Raw genomic sequence first — 23,125 nt, 5'->3', positions numbered from 1 at the left:
TAATAAATGAATAGATTAATCCAATGTTGCACTGTTGTAGAAACAGTTCAACTTTAAGCATTAGCAGATTTGTTCTAAACTAGATGGCCTTACTATGTATAATATACAAAGCATTATTTGATGCTGACTACTTTAAAGTTATTAAACTAAACTTTTAAGCAAGAGTCACATTCTCACATTGTGGCTCTGGAGCCTGCCAGTTTTTCACACAGGCACAGACGACTTTGCATGACAAGTGAATCAAAAAGGGTGCGAGAAGTCTATTGGTTAAGTCAGAGAGGATGATGTCCTGCCACTCAACAGTGTGAAACACTACTTCCCTTGTTTTTTTCTCTCTCTCCCTCTCTTCATCTATCCCTCTGTGCCTCTCTTCTTCTCTCGCTCCAGCTACTTCACCTCCTCCGTGGCCTTGTCACATTCTCTCCTTCCCTCTCTCCCTCACCTCGCCCCCACACTCTCTGCCTCTCTGTCCGATCCTCTCCGTATATGCTTTGTCCTTTGGCTCCATCTCTGTGCACTTCCCTCTGCCGAATATCACAAAAATCCATAATGTGGGGGAACTACCAGGCGCAGCAGTCCATCCGCCACAAGTGACGCGTCTTTGACTGATGCCCCCATCCCTCTCTGGCTTCACACACGCTAAATCATTTTCACCTGACTGATGAATTGCTGTGTTGTGTTGTTGCGTGTTTGTAAGAGAGGGTGCATTTGTGTGTGTGTGTGTGTGTGTGTGTGTGTGTGTGTGTGTGTGTGTGTGTACGTGATGGATGATGCATGTGTAGGCCTGCTTAGTTTGCTCCAGTGTAGAAGCAGCTGAGCTCTGGTGTGCCCAGCACACATGCGAACAGAAATGTAGATGTAAAAATACACATGCACACATGAAGGGGAGCGAGTGATGTGGGGGCAAAGGCAGATGGATGGATGTGTGTGTGTGTGTGTGTGTGTGTGTGTATGTGTGTGGGGGGGGGGGGGTGCACAACTGCACCCATGTAGACATAGACACAGGGACAGCCATACTGTAGGCATTATGCACATGCAGTCTTTGAAGCCCTACGTGCAAAAACTGCAAGAGCCCGCAAGCCCCCAGCCCCCCCTTCGCCGCGCGCACGGAATACCAGGGCATGCCCGAGCGACGCATCCAACTGTCAGCTCCGCTTCTTCCGGCAGAGAGACCATGAGAGTTTATTAAGGGGAGCCAGTGGGAGAGACGGCCAGCTAGCCAGGCTCCGTCGCATGTGACAGGCTGCGTGCGTGAAAGCGCCGCTGCCACGCCAGCCTTGTAGTGACCCGATAAGCACGACAATCTGTGCAGGCACCGCGGATCGTAACCCGAACGGAGCCCCTCCTCGCACCCCCCACAGCCGCCCACGCGTAAATTGGGCACAGACCCTCTCATAAACACATTAAATATTCCATAATCCAGTGATGCAATTACACCATCAGGGCGGGATGCACGAGCATCGTCGCAGCATCCCTAAACTCAATTTTGCCTCCGATTGGACGCAAGAAGGGGAAAGCCAGGGAGACCTTTACGGAGACGTGGAGGCGCGATACGCACGGGAGAAGCACGATCACCCGCTGACATTTAGGCCTAACTGGGAAAACGTCGCCTTTAAAACGACTCGCAAATCCATCTAGTGCACTCGTGTTTTTTTTTTTTTTTTAAACGTCACATCAGCAGAAACATCAGGCTGAGTCCATCCTACAGGCCCGTGTGATTAAACCCAAACTCACTGGGATGGAGGTGCGCACTCGGCCTGGCAAACTTCTCATCCTACCTGCCGTCTGAACCGTTCGGTTACCTGACTCTGGCTCAGATTTGGCGAGACAAAAAAAAAAAAAAAAGAAGAAAGAAAGAAAGAAAGAAAAATACAACTAGATCGAGAATGTAGGCCAACCCACAGAGGCAAGTCGGCACGTCCAACACCGGGGCGCCACAAGGACGTGCAGCTGCAGACACACAGGACACCGACACCAAGACAGAAAGCCGAAAAATCCTTGAGTCTCCGAGTGGCAAGTGCCCCATAGCATCTTACCCTCGCTGTCTCCCCCCCTCTCCCTCTCCTTACATCGCCGCTTACATGCAACATCATCCCGTGACAGCCGCCACATCCACAGCTGAGCCACAACACCAAAGATCGCAGGTTATGCGTAACATTTATTTACCTTTATGTCTGCCTTTCGCTGTCATCGTCACACCGCTTGATGTTTCATTGGAACAAGATGCTCATCTCCCTCTCTCCCTCCCTGCTTTTCCTCTCTCTATCACTCTCTCGGTTGTGTCTCTGTAGGGTATTATTCAGTAACGCGAAACCACCGCTAGGAGTGGAGCGCGTAAATGGAGCTCATGCAGCACTGGGTGTCGCACAGTAGCTCTGGCTATACATAGAGGGGAGAGACATCCCCCCGTTAGAAAATGGGGTAATGCCTCGGTGAGGGGGTGAATTCTAATAGAATAACGAGGGAAGACCCTGATTATGGCGTATCGTACTGGATGGATACCCCCACCCCCTTCCCCATCATCACCACCACCACCACCTCCCTCCCCCTAAAAGGTTCCAGAGGCACATGCATGGTGACTCGCCAGCCAAAATGGGCTTATTTTATTATGAGGTGATAATAAAAAATTTAAAAAATGGCATGGAGTGAAAGCAAAGGAGAAAAAAAATAAATAAGCGTGCGAACAATGATGAGAGACGCTGGTGCAACGACAGGGATGCAAACGGAAAATAAAGCACGAGTGACGGTAGAATTATTGGCACAGAGGTAGCGCTCACTGGCCGTGCAGGATTCTGGCATGCCTACATTTGATCACCCGGTCGGTGGGACTTGCGTTGCTGTCGGACATCCTGGAGTCGGGACGGGAGCGGAGCCGAGGGGGGTGAGGGGGAGGGGGGGCTCTCTCTTCTGTCAAGGGCCGAGACTGTGGTGTCGGGTCCTCCGGCAGGCGTCGAGAATGTGCGCGGTTGCTGGGTGCTTTTCTTGCTGCAGCAGTGGCATCACTCGGTGGAGTCTCCGCGCTCTCTCGGACGGGGGAAGCCTGCTGCTGCGCCTGCGGTGACTTTGGGGGAGGATAGGCGGATACCTAGCTGCTGTTGTGGCATGCTTGCATCCCAAATTTGTTTTCTTTTCTTTTCTTTTTTTTGTTCTTTTCTGTTTTTTCTTTCTTTTTTTTAGTAGACGATGGTGTGGGGGGTGCTGCTGTAGCGGTGGCGGAGCAGGGAGTGGGGCTGACGAGGAGGGGGGGCAGGAGGAGGAGGGGGGGGGGGGTAGACTCTGGAGGTTAGAGGGCGAGGAGACGCCTTGGAGAGAAGAGAGACGCGCAGGCTCTGCCCATCCAGGACGCCTCTGAAAGCGGTGCGGTACTGCTGGCAACACCCCGGAATGGCGAAAGAAGGAACTCCCACGCAAACTCACGCACACGCGGGAAGACACACACGCACACACACGTATATATATACACACACACACATATACGCACAGTCAGAGTCATACTGCCATCCTGTGGAGGCATTGATTACAGGGCTTCCCCCTTAACAACAACTCTGTGGAGTGTGTGTGTGTGTGTCTTTGTGCGTGTGGGTGCGTGCACGTGCGAGTGAAACTGTACAGTAGGCTATTTGACAGCAGATCACGTGGGCTTATGGGATGGTGTTTTCTTTTTACAAGTCAGACTGGAACCAACCAAACCAACGGATGAAGGTGATGCAAGAGTTGACCAGAAGTCACTTTGGTCTATTTGACACAACACTGATCTGTGTGACAGAATGGACAGAGAGCACATTATGTCATTAACATATGAGCGAAGAGGAACACTGATAGACGTTTCCAAAAAGACAGGTAGATAACAATACTAAGCTGACTGAGCATGCTGTTAGGCTGTGATGCTCAGTACTCCTGAAGACAAATAGTTGGAAGGATAATAGTCAGGCAGAAATATGAAGCATGGCCAGAAGATGGCCCCAAAGGAATGGCCATGTTGCTACCACTGATGGTCCAGTTTGTGCATCTGACTCAGGCTGTCAGGCTCAGCTGTTGTGCACTGTCAGATTTGGATCACCTGACAGGCGATGCAAAGGTATTACATTTTCACGGTACGATTACCATCCCTGAACTATCATGGTTCAAGGTATTACAAAATTACTGTTATCAGTTACACTAACCTTTGATAGGGTGAATACAGTAAGGATTTTGGTTGACCTTTTTAAATGGATTTATTGATACGACAGCTTAGAAGTGTAGGAATCAGGACGAGAGGGGGGGCTGACATGCAGCAATGGAACACATGTTGGATTTGAACCCTGGGCTGCTACACTGTGGACACAGCCTCTGTATGTGGTGCGTGCTCTACCAACTGGGCTGGTCTTTTTTAAATTCAAAATGTTCCATTAATGTGTCGGATTTGAAGATTTCTGACTTATTCACCTAATGAAAGTATAAAGAAGGACAGTGAGGAGGCTCATGCCAACTATGAAATGCAAGGTCCCTGTTCATCGCTTAAAATCACGTCTCAGACCATTTATAAAGTTTCATCTCTGCCCCTGTGTCCCCACCACCCTGTGTCCATCACAAAGTAATGTTATGCATGTATTTGACCAACAATAAATATAAGAGAGGACAAACGATGAACTTGTTCATTGTCAAAAATACATCTTATACAAATTTGAGAGTATTATTAATTTATCTCCTGGTTCCCATCCCTCACTATCATAAACAGAAATGTTTAATGTATGTCGTGTCATTTTAGTTCATCATCTTCAAAATCAAGCAACGCTACAAACCATTCCTGTTGTATAGCATTTGATATCACAGCAGGAAAAACAAAGCTGCAATGAATATGATTAATTAAGGCTACATCTCATATATGTGTCTGCTCCAGTGTCCATGTATGGAACAGAGCCATGGCGTATTTCCTGCCAAGACAATCGGGAGCAAAAAGCTTTTTAAAGAAAATGAGTTTGTAACTCTGAACCAAAAAGTTGCTACAATTTAAAAACCTTCATGAACTTTCTCAAAATGTAGTAATTGTCTTTAAAGACATAATGGTCTTTAAAGACAATCTCAAAAAGGACAACATTAGGGCACAAACAGGGGCCTGGAGGGAACTGTCTTGTGTCACTGTTAACTATTTAACTGTTCAAATGTGTGATAAATTCAAAAGATTAATATACCTCCTGTATCCATGAATCTGAACCTGAGGTGTTTTGATTTTACATTTTCTGTATGTGAGAGTGTTACAAGCAAAAGTACTTTTTCTCTGAACTGGGAAAAAAAGACAGTGTTTATGTGAAGATATAACACATTGCATGGGTTTGGAAAATATAGCACACTTTGTGTTTACTCTTCATTATCTTAACTTGTAGTGTTTTTAAAATTATACTGTATGTACACCTACTTTCTTCGCACATGTTTCTGTACAGTTCTATGCTGCACCATTCACATTTCTTCATGCTTTACCTTATTTGTTTAATTTCTGTTGTCCATGTTCTTAGCTGTATGTCTATCTCTGTGGAGGTACACTGTGAGCAATGTAAAACCAGAGTCAAATTCCTTGTATCTGTACACATACTTGACTAATAAAATCAATTCTGATTCTGATTCTTTGAGAGGTCAATTCAGTGAAATCTGGACATCATTTAAAAAAGAAATTCTTGGGTCACTGTTAATGCCATTGTGATGTAATGGACCTACTGTAAAATAACCAGTGACGAATGACAACCGTATTTTTATCATTTGTCCATTGTAGAGATTAATGCTGACATTCATTAGGGATGTTTTACTACTTTTTGCTATAAGTGGCTCAATCTTTTGCTTGAAAACACAGGTAAACTGTTTTAGGGACTTAATATGACTTCATATGAATTTAAATATATTCCTAAATAAATCTGAAAGCATTATATATTAAATTGAAACCCTTGTTTTTCTGATTCAGATTTGTAGAAAATGTTATTTTCAGGACTTTTTGAAAATTAATATTGTAGACTACTTATTATGTACAGCAGCGACTTGTTTTCTTAAGTGTTATTTGCCAAGACAGTTGCTTCACACTTTGTGTTGTGTTGTGTTGCTTGTGACGTTTGCTGAGAGAGGTGAGAGGTGGAGGTTGGACGTTGTTGAGCTATCATTTTTCAGTTACAAGGATCCGCGCACCTTTTAACATACACACCTTTACCTGAAATAGCCTGGTACAAACCTCTAGTTACATACAAACGGACAGAAACAGCAGTCAAGTCGGTCTAGCTAACACAAGGATACCTTGTTATGTGCCCTATGGTGTGCCCACGATCTCAAACCAGTCTTTGTAGTCGTATCACTCCGCGCCGAACGGATGCTGACTGCAGTTGATCTACCAGCCTACATGTTTCATAATGTCGACAAGTGTCGCCAGCGGATTGAAACATTCGTAACCACAACCATTTCACTGTGCGTGAAATAATGTCGGTGAAACTGTAACTGCGGTAATAAACCGCTTTAGCACAGGTTCACAGTAGTTCAACTCATGCAAAATACGTGCTGGGTGGACATTTTGGCTCCGTGCAGACCATGTGAACACAGCCGTGCCGCCGCATGCTCGGAGCCACAATGATGCCAGTTGCAGTACTACGTCGCCAGCGTGCACTGTGCCCTTTACGTGCGCATGTCTGAGGGACGCTTTTTAGCTGTAGCGCAGTGACAGATGCGTTCCAACAATAAGACTTCCGGTTCTGGCGGTTCTCCTTCAGAATAAAAGGGTGGTGCTTAGGTGGCTGATGTGGTAGTGGCAATTTCGTAGGCAATATACTTAAAATTAATTACACATCATTTGTTGGTGTTATGAAAAGCGATAAGAATGCCATGATGTGTTCAGTGAAATGTGGACTTGACTCAGTCGTTGTTGTTATTATTATTGACTCATATGGTTATAATTAGAAACTATTTAGCTAATTGATCGATTCAAGCAAATGCTCTCTGGCCCAGTTTATCGGATGTAGTTGTAATTGTATGTTTATCATTGCAAAAATAAATATTTGTGTTTGGACTTTTGGTTGTGGAGACCGGCATTTTGAAAATGTGACTTCAGATTCACAAAATATTGTGATATGGCATTTTCAGGAATTCTGACATGTCATTAACCAAACCTACATAATACTTGTTAAGATCAACGTTTTAAGGTAGCCTGTCTTGGTTGCACAAAGAAGAGGACAGATGAATTGTACAGTGTGAGCTTTTGTGTCTATATTATTATTATTATTATTATTATTATTATTATTATTATTATTATTTCATTTTATTTTTAAATGTGCTGTTTGATTTATAGAGATAGGATAAAGTGCAACTCAACCGAGTCGTTTCTTTGACGTTTAAGGTAAAATTGATGATTTCGTTGGATTAACAGCGATCAGGTTTTTGTTGTGAAGAGTTGGAATCGGAAGTGTTGTCGTTGTTGCTGCTGGCTGAACACAGGCCGCAGTGATTTGGTAGCCGCCGCAGTAGGAGGAAGGACCGCGGTTCTACCCCTTCTATATTTCAGTAACGCCTCGAAATTTTATTGGTGGTTTATCCTGGTAGCGATCAGTAAATTGAGTGTACAGTAACGGTGTTCTATGTTAACTAAATCCTAGTATTTCTAACGGACAGTGACATCAATCGCCATTTTAATTGCACGTTTTCCCTGACAGAACCGCTAGCACAACAATGGCTCTGAAAAGAATTCACAAGGTAAGGAAGTGAACGGCGAGGCCAGGATTTCGCAGTTTCGCTGGGGATTTGGCTAAAATTTTGCCCATCTAACGTTTCTTGTGGAGTCTATTAATCTGGGAACGTTTATTGACTAAATATATCTGGCTTGTGTTTAACCAGCAGCTAACGGTCACTGAATAGCGAGTGACGACAGTGAGAGCAGCAATGCGCCGCCTGAGCTCAGCAGTGCTGCTTCAGATGGGCCAACTGAACCGTTAGACTTACAAGTAGCATTTAGGGTTAGATGTTCGTGGTTACGGTATGTCAAATGTGCCCATCATCGACATTTGTAATGTATTATAGTTTCTATTTGTAATTCTGGGTATAAAGCAATGATAGCTATGCCGGTTACTAGTTAATGATATTAGCAGTGTGTTAGCTAATTCAGGCTAACATTATCTGTCCCGGTGGTTGGCTAACTCGGAGACCGTTAACATTAAAGGGTTCTTCTGAGCAAGCTAGCTTACAACAGTACCGCCATATCTTTACAGTTAAGAAACTGTAGTTTGTTTTTCCAAGCGTCTCCTGCGTTCACATATCTCCCCGGTAGGTCCTATGTCCGACAGTGAAGGTAGCTAACATTATTTATTGCAGTTACCCCAGCTAAGCTTGATTTGACAGATAAGTTGTCGAGCTAGCGGCAACGTTAGCTTATTTTAAGAGGACACTCGCGCTTATTTGATCAAACGACATGCCATTTCTCACTATTCTGTGTAGTTAACTATATGAATTTCCGAATTTATATGGATTAAATTCAATTGTTAAGCTCAGACCTAACTTGAGGATGGATGTGACCTAAGATAGCGTATATGCATAGCGTAAATTTTTTACAAGGCTGTATTGTCTTTATAATGCACAGCCTGTAGGTATTTTAAGTAGTCATGACATTATAGACGCTTTATTATTTGTACTTGATAATGTGCATGTTTGTACTCGACTAACGAGCAATAAATAGGGAAATGCTAGCGCTACTGTTAGCAGTGAGTCGCTGTGGTAAAAACAGGCCCCACGCGTTGTTTCGCCTTTGATGCCATGTTGCTGTCAGCAGGCGAGCAGCTCATCGTTATTATGCCGTTTGTTGGATGGATTTAGCTGAATTTTGTGCTTTGTGCCGTTGGTAATAATCCCTCGAGTAATGTTTTATCACGTCAAAATTGGGCTGAACAGTCAGCATAATGTTTATGTCACTTGACATCCTGTGCTGTAGTCGAGCCGAGGCACCTAGTATTTACGCTAAGCTAACGTTTGCATCGTAACGCTGCGATGGTAGCTGGTACACACAGCTAGCTCACATCCAGATTACCATCCTGTCTTGGTTACAGTAAAACCGTTCCCGTTGTGTTGACGTGATCTCAGTTTGGCTGTCACATGCACTACCTGTTGTACCTGGAGAAATGCCATTACGTAATCGCGGCCACTCTAGTAATCAAAGCTCAGGGTGTCACTGACTGTAGTGTTGTTGTGTCAGTAGGATTTGCTTTTTGAATTATTACATATGCAGTGAAGCTGTGTAACAATTGCAGTGCCACCCGCCATGGGATCTGTGAGTTATTCTTCTATGAAGAGCTCTTACATTGGTCTTGTAATGGGTAAAATTAATTGTTGTTTTGTTGTTTTTTTTTAAAGACCATTAGATTATTAGTCTCTATAACTATTAGAGCATTAATGATCTTTTTCCAGATGTATGCTTGTTATGATGTTTGGTGTTCTCATTTCCATTTTTAGCATAAGTTATTGTATGTAGATAATTGGTACAACTGCACCATGCTACATGAGCTTATCAACTGATTTGTTGTTTATTTGTTTCAGGAGTTGAATGACTTGGCACGGGACCCACCAGCCCAGTGTTCTGCAGGACCAGTAGGAGATGACAGTAGGTTCCTCATCTAAAGCAACACTGTCCTGGTAGCTGTGTGTGACAGGGACCCAAAACTGAACAGTACTCCAAAAGAAAGAGGAAAAAAATCCTTGTTTACCCTTCCCTTATTTTGTCCACATTGTTTAAGAACTTAACCAGCAGAAATTACTATCTATTGGTCAAAATACTCATTCTTATTTATCACACACAGTTTATTTAGCCTTTCACCTGTAAGCTAGCTATGACTTGCCTCCAGACATGCTCTCTCAGGTTATATGTTCTGATTATTGTGTTTAGTTTGGATGAGGAAAACTGTCCTCAACATTTCTGTTACAGCCAACTGCATCTGCCATATATTCAGTGTTTTCAAGCCTAAGTCTTTTAACCTGGAAAGGAAATCACAAGCACCATTTAAGGTGCTGGTGTTTGATCCATGGAGCTCAATGCATTTTACTACATGAAGGAAGGACTTCTGTTTTTTGAGCGAGTGGATCCAGGAAATGCCTGGACTCCCTCTTTCATTTTAAAACTATAATATTCCTGTCTATTGCTCCACGTCAATTTCACTTTTGCTTTCAATGCAAGTTTAAGGGGAATTCTTGTCTTGCTAGTATGTTATTGTTTTAAAATTTGGGAGTAAGCAGAGAATATCATTTGTTATTTATTTTCTATTTCAGATTCTATGTCGCATAAAAGTCTGAAGGGATTCAAGAGCTCTTGTTTTCCTAAGAATCTAAGTACATAGATTGTATTGTATTTCATACATACTGTAGGTGTTTCCATGGAAGGCAATATCTATTGTACAGTTAGAACTACAAAGATCAGTCCAGGTTGGCCCAAAGAAAATTAATTTCCAACTAATTTGATAATCATCAATTTCAACTTATTCTGTGTGAGGATTTGCTGCTTTTCTTGTCATTTGTGAGATTGAATAAAGAGTCTTAGAGTTTTGAACCATTGGTTGAAAAATAAAGCAACTTTCAGATTAGGAATGTGTGCAATTAGATGATTAAATGTTGGCACACTCCCTATTCTGCACCAAAAATACTAGTCATTTAAACACATTTTTAGCTTCCTTTCATTAATGTATTAATGAAAGGATAACAATCATAATTTTGAACTGAAATGTCATGTCCTCCTCTTCAAATATGCCTTCCAAAAAAAAAAAAAAAAAAAATCAACAAAACAAACAAAAAAAAGAGCACCCATTACTAAAATTAATAATGCTGGTTGATTCTGAGATGTAGTGTATGTAATATTTTTGGACAATGTTTAATCTTACAGTTTTGCCTATTTTCTGAGCGTTTTTTTACTTTTTAGAGTGTTTGATGCATCTATTTTGAAACATACCTTTTCAGTGTCAAATAATTGAGTCATAAGGAACATCCCTAATGAAGGCATCAGTATGGGCTCTGTGAAATTGTGAGGAGCATTTTTCACAATGTTTTTGCCATCTTAATGACCAAATGAGTTTCAGATAAATCATGGAATTTATTAATAAAAAAATCATTTGTTGCAGCTCTATAAGAAATATCTTAAGTAAAATACAATAAAATAAATTGTTTTAAAAAATGTACTCAAGGCATCCTAATTTAAATTTAATACCAATCAAAATGGGGTTCAGTTTGATATTGACAGGTTAGTTTCAAGATTTGTCGTAATTTGTTTTTGGATTATCCTGAAGGCATTATCATAAAAAACATAGTTAGACAGTATAGTTTGAACTAAGCATGTTACTTTAGATAGATATTGAGGATAATGGTTATATTTTAAAATACAATATTGATATTGTGTTAATAATTTACATTTGATGGTATCCTATGAACACCAGCACCTCTTGAATTATCTGTTGCTTTCAATTCGCACATTGTCACAGTAAAAGGCAGGAATATACCTTAACGCTGGTTGCCATAATACAGAAAAAGAAGAGGATGCAGCAAGCAGTTAGGCAGTTGTGTTGCTAGGACTGCTAAACAAAATCATGCCGGAGGAGATGACAGATGGGTAGATGTCATGGTAGTAGTGACAATGTGAATTTTTTGGGCCACGATAATTGTGTGATGAGAATCTGATACTGAGACAGCCCTAGTTCACATACGAAAAAAAATGTTATTAATCTGAGATTATCTCATGTCACCAGCAATTCAAATCTCACCCTTCAGCATCCCAGCCACCTGCCTCTGCTTCAGTGTCCTTGTTGGTCACTAATATCAAAATAGATAGTTAAGTTCAAAGTAAGTTGCCATTATAATGTGAACTGAGATTTTTTAGCATATCTTAAATGGTAGAAACTGTTGTGAACAAATTAATTTGGACAGGTCACTTAGACAGTCAAAACCTTGTGTCAAATTATCAAAAAAAAAAAACCTCAGGTCAACTGGTATATTTACTAAATTACCAAAATGTCAAACACTTTTGATGGTCTGACTGGTGGTGTGTTTTGTTTGTTTGTTTGTTTGTTTGTTTTTCTCATTGTAAGTGTAAGAGTTAGAGTTGGGCTGATGGATGATAATAGGGATTTCAACGGCTCTCCACCAGAGAGCACAATGAGGTGGCGTGTCCCCTTAGAGTTGCTGTAGGGCAAGAGTTGTTGTTGTTGTTTGTGATATGTGGGTAGAGGAAATTAAATAAGTATGTTGCTGCTCAGTTCTCAAACATTATGTCTCCATGTCCCGTTTATTATTTTCTTATTAAACTAGCTCAGTTGGGCGAACCCAAGACACTTGGTTAAATTTGTGGCAGCAGTGTTTGGCTCCCGCAGGCAGCTGTTTCTCTTAGTTGTGCAGTTTTTCTGCACAATTTTCCTAGCTTAGCTCCCTTGGCTAGTCGACTGACATTGTTTTATGCAAACAGTAAGGGGCTGAACAAAGCTAAGTAACGGACATGTGGTGCGGAGGGATGCATGTCGGGGGTAAACAGGAGATAGTTTCCTCAGCAGGGTGAGACAGGTAGGGGTTCATGTCAGAGCAACAGTGGGAAACAGCGGCGGCTTCAGCGGTGAACTAATATGCAACTGCTGCCTTACAACAACACTGAGTGGACACACTGCCTCAGATTCATAAACAGCAATGTCATCGTCCATCACGATGTTTCATTGTAGACATCACCCAACCCTATTAGGAGTTGTGCGTTATAAAGAGGAAATTGCATTGACGTATAAGTCCGCCTGATATTCAAGAAAAGACCTGCCATGAAGGTAATGGATTAATGCTTGGTGTAAATAGTGCACACTAATAGGTTGATTTAGGAGCCAAATTAGTGTTAGACAGATGATTCTCATGTATCTGCAGGATGCGTATCAGGATGGCACTTATTTTCATCAGCTATCTTGCTGTAAACACAACATCCACGTGCAGCAGGAACTTGTTTACACCATTTGTGTCATTTGATAAAGGTTATTTACTACACTCGTATTGCACAAGCTAAGCAAGATCAATATACATATGTTCCGATGTAATGTAGGTCATGCAAAGTGTGTGTTATGTAAGTTTGTGTTATTGTTTCAAAATGATCAAGCAACAACCGATTTGGGCCATAATTTTCCATAGAGTTATAAACACACAACAGTTTGGAAGTGTAGATTACGTTACCTGTACAGTCAAATGAAAGTCATTGTAATAGCCTGATGATAAATAGCACATTTGTAAATCTTGTTATAATGTTGTTGTTTTAATATCGTCCAACTTCACATTACCTCCTGTCTCCTTCACTGTATATAAGGACAACACAATGTCAGTTATTAGTTGTGTATCATCCCTTCCACACTGTAGGACTTAAAGCCTGAAATTCTTATGAATTTTAATAATACTCTAAAAAACAGACAAGGAGAGTTTTGTAACTGGTTCTTAGAATTTCTCTTTTAATCATTCAATCAAATAGATTTGTTGTTTTCAATTAATAGATATGTTTTACAACAGCTGTTCTGCTGTTGAGCCACAACAAGCATCCACAGGTTTGTTTATATTGAAAGGTGTGTGACTGTTCTCAGATGTTTATTTTTTTTTTTACCGTTCATCATACTCAAGAACAAAGGTACAGTATCTTGCTGCTATTAGAATAACAGTAGTGACAGTAACACAGATGTGTTCCCACTTGCCTGATGGTGATTACACGTTGCCGGAATCAAAATAGTGCCCTTAATCATCACAAATTGCTGTTGTTCTGCCATATTCTGTTTAGTTAAGTCATTTTCAAGCCATTCAAAGTTTGATCTTTGTCGGTTTTGCTAATATGCTCGTAAAACTTCTTAACCCCACATAAATGATACCTTTATTGTGACACTGATTCCAATGGGGAAGAAAAAACTAATGTCAAATGTACACACAGGTTAATTTGTAAGCTTTATGGACAAATTATATGACATGCTATAGTGGTAGTTTCTAAAAGGTTAACATAAACTAAATGAGGAACAGTAACGCTGCAGCTGCCTGTACAGGGGTAAGCTGATGCGTATCACTACTGAAACACCTGGGTTCAACAGGGGACAAACACTACACCATTGTCTCATAGTTGAGGTTTATGGCATATGCAGGTAGGATCTTATACATATTCATGGATCATCTGGGTATCTCATTTTGAGCCCAACAAAATAATTCTTGCAGTTACCTGTGCATTGTACAGTTTGAAAACCTGAAAAGTAGAATGTTTATAAACAAATCTTTGCATATTCATCAGGGATGTTTTTATGTTTCTGACCTGGCTACAGCCCTGGCTGCAGTAACATTGTTTTCAGGTTGTCCGACTGTCCTTCGATACGATTCAGAGCGTTCAGAAACACCTTGAGGGAATTTGTTCAAATTTTTGGCACAAACATCTATTTCAGCTCATGGATGAACTGATTTTCTGTTTGTTGGTCGAAGGTCAAGCCTTCATACTCTAATTAGGACACATTTTCAATATGAAAGGATGACATGACATTTAAAAGTCAAATGGTTAACTTTACTGTGACATCATTATGTTATGCAAAATGCTTTTCTGGCCATTATTTAACACCATCGCTTAGAAACAGAAGGGGAAGATGTGATAATATTTCACGTTTGATTAGTTTATGCTGCTGGGTTTAAGAAGTATGTGAAGCATCTTGTTGTAGAATTTGTAGCTTCTCTGCAGCAACAAGCATCATCTACTACCAGGGCTACAACTTTTTTTGTTTTATGAGAATCAGCTGTATTGGCCAAACACAAGGAATTTGACTTCATTTTTTTGTTTCTCTTAGTGAACTTAACTTACTAACAGACATACATTAGTCCTGTAGTCCGCCATAAGCTCATCGTGACAAAGCTCTCCATCAGTCCTCTGTACTCCTCCGTAGATTATTGTAATACATGATTTAAATAAAGGTAGTGCGCTGGAAATTATTTACTGGAATCATAACATGTATGATATTTGTATTCATCAGAACTGACAGTAAGTTAACACTGCTGCTTCTTGTAAACTGAGTCTGACATAGATAGAACCTATTAATATTAATTTCAGGGATATATGTGTAATTTAGTTATTTCTATCCCTGTGAAAATGGACTCTTCTGTTCACATTTGATCATGCACATTAGAACAGTAGATTTTACCTGAGGGCACTAGCTTGAGGGGATGCAGCGCTTGCTTGGAACCTATCTTGAACACAGCCTTTATGTGTCCCAAATCATTACCAACAAATGTTTAACCATATGAACGCTATGAGCGTCCTTCCTTGAAATCAAGTTGAGAAAATGTGCATGCATGTTTCAACAGCGTTTATTGTATGCCATGAAAATACCTTTGCATCACATCAAAACAAACAGGTATTCTGTAGGGCATGTTTCCAGTGATCAGATGATTGCAGCCCACAGGCACTGAAAAGAGGAAGTAGTGTCTGAAATTGGACATTTTAGAGCTCAGTCTTTTTTTTAATCATCATCTTAACTCTCAATTCATTTGTGATATGTTTTTCAATTGTGTCACATTCAACACAATTGTGAATCTAGCACCGTGGGAAAAATCAATAGCGGTGATGTTTCTCTTTGCGTGACGCTTCCTGTCATCCAACATCAAATAAACCACTCTGCAATAAAAAGGAAGTGTGTCTTATGACACATAAATGCAGTGTTTTACTTTCTTCTTTATGTGACGTCTGTCCTCAGACCTCAACAGGATGCTCGCACTAGAAAATTTAAATGCTGCCAAATAACATTTTTTACTTATTTTGTTGTTGTTTTTTTATAATGACACCTCTTATAAGGGTAGCAATTCCCTCTCAAGCAGTAACATTTCCAAGAATATCAGCCCTGAGTTGCACTTTATGTAAAGGCTGTTCTTCAACTGTACAAATAAAAATGCACTCTTCATGTCTCATTATTTAATCTAACATTTCTTAGCCGCACATTGTGTCCTTATAGTCTCATTACCAATTTCTCTGTTTTTCTGTTTCAGTGTTTCACTGGCAAGCCACAATAATGGGACCTGTAAGTATTCACTTGGCCACATCCTGAGTTTTACGGCTGTATTTTTTTAAAGATGTATTTGGGAATAGTATCATTCACACATACATTGATAGAATGGTCTTGACATGTTTAACCTGGTCTCTTGACTTGAAATTATGCTCTTCAGACCACTTGAACAATACAGGTCCTGATGGTAATAGTATTCTGAACTTACTGCTTTGTAAATAAATTTAGTCAGAGAGAAGGTTGACAGCAGCCCTCATATTTAATTTCTGTATTCAATTTTGTGTGCGTTCATTTGTCTTCCTTGCACATGCTAAAGTGATGACTGGGTTTCTGTCCCCGCAATAGAATGACAGTCCTTACCAGAGCGGGGTTTTCTTCTTGACCATACACTTCCCCACAGACTACCCCTTCAAACCGCCAAAGGTAAGAAAGACATAATTCACAAATCACAAAGAAGCAGTGTACTTAAACAAAGTTACATTGCGCAACAGAGAATGCACATACCACAGCTTCATACAATTCAGTTTCCTGTTGTTCCTCTCACCTGTTCCCCTCTCTCCCCCTTCCCCCAAATGTCTTTTGTCTCTGTCTGTTTTCAGGTTGCATTTACCACAAGAATCTACCACCCAAATATCAACAGCAACGGCAGCATTTGTCTTGACATTCTGCGATCACAGTGGTCTCCAGCTCTCACCATCTCCAAAGGTAGGCAGTTTCTGACTGGTCTCCAGACGTTTAACTGCACATATGGTTGCAGATAAATGGCAGATGCTGTTGCCTCTATAAACAGGATGTTAAAGAATAAGGAACAGTGGAAACATGTTGGTTTCCTTTTTATATTTAAATCCTTCCCACATATAACACATAGTTTTATGTTTGTCATGCAGGAGTCCTTTTTGTAACTGTCTCTGTAAATGTCAGCTTTCACTCTTTTTTATCCAGTGCTGGGTTGTTTCCGGACATGCTTATGAATCTGTCCCTCACGCATAACAGTTGCTATTTAAAATCCCAATTACATGATCATCCTGTGGCCGTGACCAATACTCAAAGTGCCATCAGAGGGAAATGAAAAAATATGTTTGTTTTTTTTGTGAATACTGATTGGTCAAAACTTTGCCCTGGTCCATTCCAGTCCTCCTGTCCATCTGCTCTCTGCTGTGCGACCCAAACCCGGATGACCCCTTAGTACCCGAGATCGCCCGCATCTACAAGACGGACAGGGAAAAGTGAGTTATTAGTTTCATTTTTGTTCTCAGGGTGTCTTCTGATTTGTTTCTGTGCTTCATGCCTCATCCTTGGAGCCACCAGCCTTTATTTTTTTAGATGATCTACAACCCAAACTGGTGAAGGCTTTGTTCAGAGTGCAGGCAATTAAATCTAAGCTCAGACTAAAGGATTTAAGCACTGATTTTCCAGTCACAGGCTGTTTCTGGAGAATATTGATAGGGCTGCACAATTATTTAGAAAAATGGCAAAGTTAGATATACTAATTACAAAAAGATACAAAATGTTGATGAAGGTAAAATGTGCAACATTAAAGTACTTATATGAAGTTCTGCAGAGATGCTCTGGCCTGCAGGTCTTGTTCTCTAGATGTAAGAAAACATACAAATCAAATCAAATGTATTTTACTTGTATAGCCCAAAATCACAATCACATTGCCTCAGTGGGCTTTACAATCTATACAGTGAACAGCATCATCTGTCCTTAGACCCTCGATTCGAGTGAGGAAAAACTTGTCATGTTGGTGGAAAAAAAGACCCTTTTAACAGGGTAAAAAAAAATGATGGAAGAAACCTCAGGAAGAGCCACAGAGGAGGGATCCCTCTTCCAGGACAGCAGACATGCCATAGATTTCGCGTGTACAGAAAAGAGCAACAAATCAGTTTACAAGTTGCATTGACAGAATGTCTGATACAATTTATATGAAAAGTGTGTGTACCCAAGAGACGACTGAGCAGGATGAGGCATCACCAAGTACTGTCAGAGCCACACGACCTCCTGTCCACCATGGTGACCTGGAAGAGGGCAGGCCACACAAGATGATTAGTAATAGACAGAGAGATGCATCAAGATTTACAGAAATACAGATATGAGGAGATAGTGAAGCAGAGAAGAGTAATGATCCAGCAGAGCCCATGGTGTGACAATCCAGATCCATCAGTATTTCAAGGCAGCAGGAACCCGGAAAAGGTAGATGGTCTCAAGGGCCTGTGGTCCATCAGAAGGGAGCCTGAATGAAAGAGAGGAGGAGGAGAAAGAAGAGGAAGAGGAGGAGGAGGAAGCTATAGAGAGTGTAGAGGGTGACACAGCTTGCAAAACAAATGTTACAGGAATGTGATGTTGATCAGAATAAACAGACTGACTCTCATCAGCAGTACAATGTAAAATCTAATACTATAGGAACTCATTGAGACTGACACCGACCCACTGAAGAAGCTTTCAGTTGATATCAAGGGCTGATTAAAGGCTAACTCGAAGAAGTGAGTTTTGAGTTTAGGTTTAGGCGTCAGCAGAGCCAGATTGTATGATTTCAGCTGGGAGGTTATTCCAGAGGAAGGGAGCCCAACAGGAAAAAGCCCTGCAGCCAGCTGACTTCTTCTTAATCCTGGGAACCGTAAGGAGCCCTGAATTTTGAGAGGGTAATGCCTGAGTTGGAATATACGGTGTAATGAGATCTGACATGTATGAAGGGGCTGTGAAAGGCTGTGTATAGTTTTGTATGTCATCATTAAAGTCTGATCTTTTATGTATTGGGAGCCAGTGCAGAGACGCTAGGATTGGAATAATATGATCAAATTATCTTGTACATGTTAGCATTCTGAAACATCTGAAGACTTTTAGTGCTCTCACGCGGAAGACTTGAAAATAAGGCATTGCAATAATCCAGCCTAAACGAAACAAAGGCATGAATCAGGATCTCTGCGTCTGCCATGGACAGGAAGGACGAACGAATGTCAAGACATTGTGATTAGAGTAAAAAAAATGGTGAACATTTTAGTGCAAAAATGTTCATTCCCAAGTACTGTGAATCAGTAGCAATAATTGCAAAATTATTTTTTGATCTTATTGTTCAGCCCTAAATTCGGAGGCAATCGGCGCCCGGTCCTGTAACAATCACCATCTGTGAACTGTTCAAAGCCGCGATCATGGAGCTCAAGGACACGCCACCAATGCCTGCTGGATATCTAGCAGCCGAAAAAATCTGGCTGAGTCGTAAACAGGATCGGCAGCTCGAAACGAGCGACAGCCAATGAGAGCAACCCTCCTTCTCCATCTATGTGTATTGAACGGTCACAACAACAGCCTATCATTTCTAGAGTACATGGAAACAAGTTTTCCAGTATTTGTAACTATGTCCCCCTGCTCAAGCACAATACGAGCAGGCAGTGTCACAAAAATAATCCTTGCTGCCCACGTATCCGCTCACCCATATTCTTGTCTTTTTCTTTCTTCCTTGTTTTTTTGCAGCAAGTCAGTGCATGAACAGCTTGAGCTGCTCGGACCGGGTCATTCCCGTGTCACATCTCATGTGTCTGATCTTGTACAAACCACATCGACCACAAGACAGAAAGCTGTGTAGTGTAATGAGAAGAACGCATTAGATTTGTTTCTCATCAGATTTTAAGACAGGCTGTCCCCACTGTTATTTGTTAGTGATCAGATTTGTGTGTCCAGACATCAGCAACCTATCTGTATTTGTTGCTGCAGCAACAATAAAAGGGACAGTAATTACATACTCTGGTAACACTCCAACATGGAAGTCTCCCCCCCAAATAACAGTGGACAGTTTATTTCACTATGTCCACTGACCGTTGTTCTGTTACTATCCATAGTCCATATCCATATCCATCTGCTACTAGCAGCATGGATTCTGCTGTTCTCATGCAATTGCTTCACTCTGGATTCAACCGTGTCTCCTCCAAAACTGTATATTGGCCCACGAAATTGGAACATGCATCTAATATGTGGCTAGTAGTCAACTTTTTTACTTAATCGTTGTTTCACTAGCGCCTTTTTGTGATTTGTCAGTTTCATGGGGATCACCCCAAAAGCTCAGGACAAACTTCGCATGGGAGCAAGGCCAGCGAGCCCTAGGCTAAAGTCAGGGTTAGCCCACTTTGGAGTGTGCCAGTGTGAAAGCTTTCTTAGCCCCAGGCTAAGAAAGTAAGCCCCAGGCTAAGAAAGCTTTAAGGATGCTCTTAGCCCGGGGCTAAGTGCAATATGAAAAGCCCAACCGATGGAACGAAACTCCATCTTGCTGCACACTGATTATTAAAACACGGTTTACGTAACTATTTTGATAGTGTTCATTATGCTACTGTTTATCAATCACACTCAGTGAATGATTATTTTCCACTGCATGTATACCTCTCAGCTCACAACACGATAAAAAAGAAATAAGGAAATTCAAACTAGCTTTCGTTGTATTGTTCCATTTTTTTGGTGTCTCCTGGCACAACGTGCCACACTAATATGTGAATAAACAAAATGAGTACATAGAGGATGAGTGACGTTTTGGTTGCACTGTATCTGTTCTTCAACAGCACAGTTTCTGCTGTTGCTGAAATGCCAGCAGCATTGACTCCTAGCAGTTTGCTGCAGTGGGAAAAGGAAGTAAAACCCACCCTGCTGAATTTCAGTGCTAGATGGTAGAGTGGTATGTACCCCTGTAGAGAGCCAGCCAGCTGGTGTCTACGTCTGCAAGTATGGCAAAAAAAAACTTCTGATGTGCACATGTAAATGAATGGATATGAAAGTGCTGCAGCTTCCTACAGACTTTTTGTGAAGGATGTCGCAAAATAATAGCATGTTGGTCTTTACAGTTCTGAACAACTAATAACCCACCCTCTCTGTCTCTCTGCTTCTTCACAGGTACAACAAAATAGCTCGGGAATGGACACAAAAGTATGCAATGTAGTGTTGGGGTAGAATCATGGCCAACCACCTCTACGACATAAGGTTAGGGGAGCTTCAGACGTAAAGAGAAAACAAACAAAAAACCATTCAAACAAATGAAAAGTTTAAAACAAGATCTTGTTGGTTTCCATTGGAGTGCTTTCTTTGAGCCACGCCTCCCCTTCACCAGAGTACCTGTAAAAACTCCCTCTGCCCCACCTCCTACATCCTCTCTCTATCTCTTTCTCTCTTTTCCTCCCCCCTCCTCTGCCCTCCCCTCTCCTCCCCTCCCACCTCTCAGCTCACCTGCCCACCCTCCAGTGTACATATTGTCAACTTGCAATGGTAACACCCATCTCTCCCTGCTCTTATTTCACCTCCTCCCTACCCTCATGACCTCTGCCCCCCTCTTCTCACCCCTGTATTCCATTACATTTTGTCACCATGCAGGTTGAACGCCCCCCTCCCCTTTTCCTGCACACGCCTGCATCTTCACCCACCTTCCCCAGACGTCAATCACTAAAAGCATTCCTTTGAATATCAGTAAAACTTTGAGGGGACCCTTTTTTCTTTATTTCCCTGATTTAATTTTTTTTTGTTTTGTGTAGGGGGGTGGGAGAAAATAAGATGGAGGGGTTTTTACACTCTGCTTCCTTTCTTGTTTTGTTGTCCTTATAATTCCCATCTGTAGAGGTGACAATTCAAGAAAGCGGTTTTCACACGCGAGTCGAAGGGCACTCTGTGTTTTATACAATAAATATGTAAAAGAAATCATTGCAGGCTATGTAAAATGAAAAAAAAAATGCACATGGCCTATTTTGGTCTTCTGTTGGATTCTATGAAAGGACTTGAATTTATCCCCGCACCACCTGCTCCTGACCCTGCCCTCATCCCACCCCCACCTAACCCAAGTTGCCCCCTTTGTACACACACATAGACACACATGCACGCACAAATGTAACCCCATGTCACCCCCACCACTATCACCAACTTTTCTTTATTCACAAAGTGGAGGTTCTGGACCAGGTATTTAAGCAATTTATTTTTCTTAGTTTAACCTGTGTTTTTATCCCCCTCCCCTCCCCATAACTCTTTAGGTTGCATTTTTTTTCTTTTCTTTTTTGTTTTCTTTTTTGTTTTTTGCTATTGTTAAATTAGAGGCTAACATCTTAAATGGCTATGGGACTGGCTTGGGCTCTGGGTGCGAGGAGAACTCACTCTTCTTGCACAAAACCTCTGTATATTGAATTACCTGAGAGGCTCGTTGAGCTTTGTGTGTTGATTAAACTGTGTAATAAAAACCCATGACTCCTGTGTTGACTCATTCTCAGGTCCTTTGGTGGACATAATAGAGGTAGGAATGGGACTTGTGAAGCCAGGTCACATTCATGACCTAGTTTTGCATGAGTGCCACAGGAGGAATAATAGCTGCATTTACCAAATGGTATCACTGTTATTTGATATCAAGTCCCTCTACATTTTTCTGTGCATGATGGGTAATATCTGACTAATGAGTAAAAATACCTTGAAGCCTAAAGAGTTTTGACATTGTTAAGAATGAATGATTCCATGTGATGTAGCTCCACGTTTTGTGTTGCTGATTGTGGTTTCTCGTGTGAAAGGGGGGGAAACTTGGGTTATAAATATGGGTTTAAACTTATGCTTTTTTGTTTAATAATAAAATAGATGTACTAAAACTAGCATTCATAGAAGCCTTACCTTCAGACTCTGCACTAGAAATTCCAGGGATTGTTTTTATTGTACATGGTGGTGGGTCGTTTTGTCTCCATCTGGTGGTGTATGTAAAGTCATTCGAGGGGAATGAATATGTAATTTAAGGTGACTACGTGTCTGCATAAACGTTCAGCTTTTAGAGATCAACATTGAGATTTTTCTTTTAATATGTATTTATCGAAATAAACCGAGAAAGAATGTGTGTTGCTGCATCATCCCTTGGGAAGAAGCGTCTTGAAAAGGAAAAGGAAATGGGACCCATCAAAGGTGGCTGCATCAATCAAGATGATTCTCTGTGGGACACATAGTCAACCGGCGGGCAATATGTAAAAATGAACAAGATGACAAAGTATCTCACAGCTGCTAAATACAACAGTTATATCAAATACTAATGTGGTTTTAAGCTCTGAGTGGCACATGGGGGGCCAATGCAATCTTTAACTCGACATTTTTGATCATTTATAACTTCAAGGATTGCTGATAATCTACCA

At 41.2% G+C, this 23,125-nt stretch overlaps 2 protein-coding genes across 10 annotated transcripts in view; one reads left to right on the top strand and one right to left on the bottom strand.

The window, feature by feature from the left end:
- Positions 1 to 3,224, bottom strand: part of ppp3cb (protein phosphatase 3, catalytic subunit, beta isozyme) — a 41,000-nt gene extending 37,776 nt beyond the window's left edge. For 2 of the 5 annotated variants that reach the window (XM_037076209.1, XM_037076212.1), the window contains exon 1: positions 2,806 to 3,224. In XM_037076209.1, coding sequence (XP_036932104.1) covers positions 2,806 to 2,848 — 43 coding nt within the window. In that variant the 5' untranslated portion in view covers positions 2,849 to 3,224. The other 3 variants (XM_037076213.1, XM_037076211.1, XM_037076210.1) reach the window with 3 other exon arrangements.
- Positions 3,225 to 7,425: 4,201 nt separating this feature from the next.
- On the top strand, positions 7,426 to 22,205 carry ube2d2 (ubiquitin-conjugating enzyme E2D 2 (UBC4/5 homolog, yeast)). Of its 5 annotated transcripts, XM_037076215.1 has the most exons (8): positions 7,427 to 7,509; positions 7,659 to 7,698; positions 9,529 to 9,592; positions 15,985 to 16,016; positions 16,347 to 16,424; positions 16,601 to 16,706; positions 17,134 to 17,227; positions 20,877 to 22,205. In XM_037076215.1, the coding sequence occupies exons 2-8, from the start codon at positions 7,675 to 7,677 to the stop codon at positions 20,920 to 20,922; spliced, it is 444 nt and encodes a 147-aa protein (XP_036932110.1). In that variant the 5' UTR covers positions 7,427 to 7,509; positions 7,659 to 7,674; the 3' UTR covers positions 20,923 to 22,205. The 5 variants fall into 5 exon arrangements, with proteins under 5 accessions (XP_036932109.1, XP_036932110.1, XP_036932111.1 ...); XM_037076214.1 differs by having other exon boundaries at positions 7,426 to 7,698; XM_037076216.1 differs by lacking the exons at positions 7,427 to 7,509; positions 7,659 to 7,698 and adding an exon at positions 7,832 to 7,978.
- Positions 22,206 to 23,125: the final 920 nt, after the last annotated feature.

The sequence above is a fragment of the Acanthopagrus latus genome, chromosome 18 (genome assembly GCF_904848185.1).
Source record: "Acanthopagrus latus isolate v.2019 chromosome 18, fAcaLat1.1, whole genome shotgun sequence".
NCBI lineage: Eukaryota > Metazoa > Chordata > Actinopteri > Spariformes > Sparidae > Acanthopagrus > Acanthopagrus latus.
This window is presented reverse-complemented; position numbering and strand designations above follow the sequence as displayed.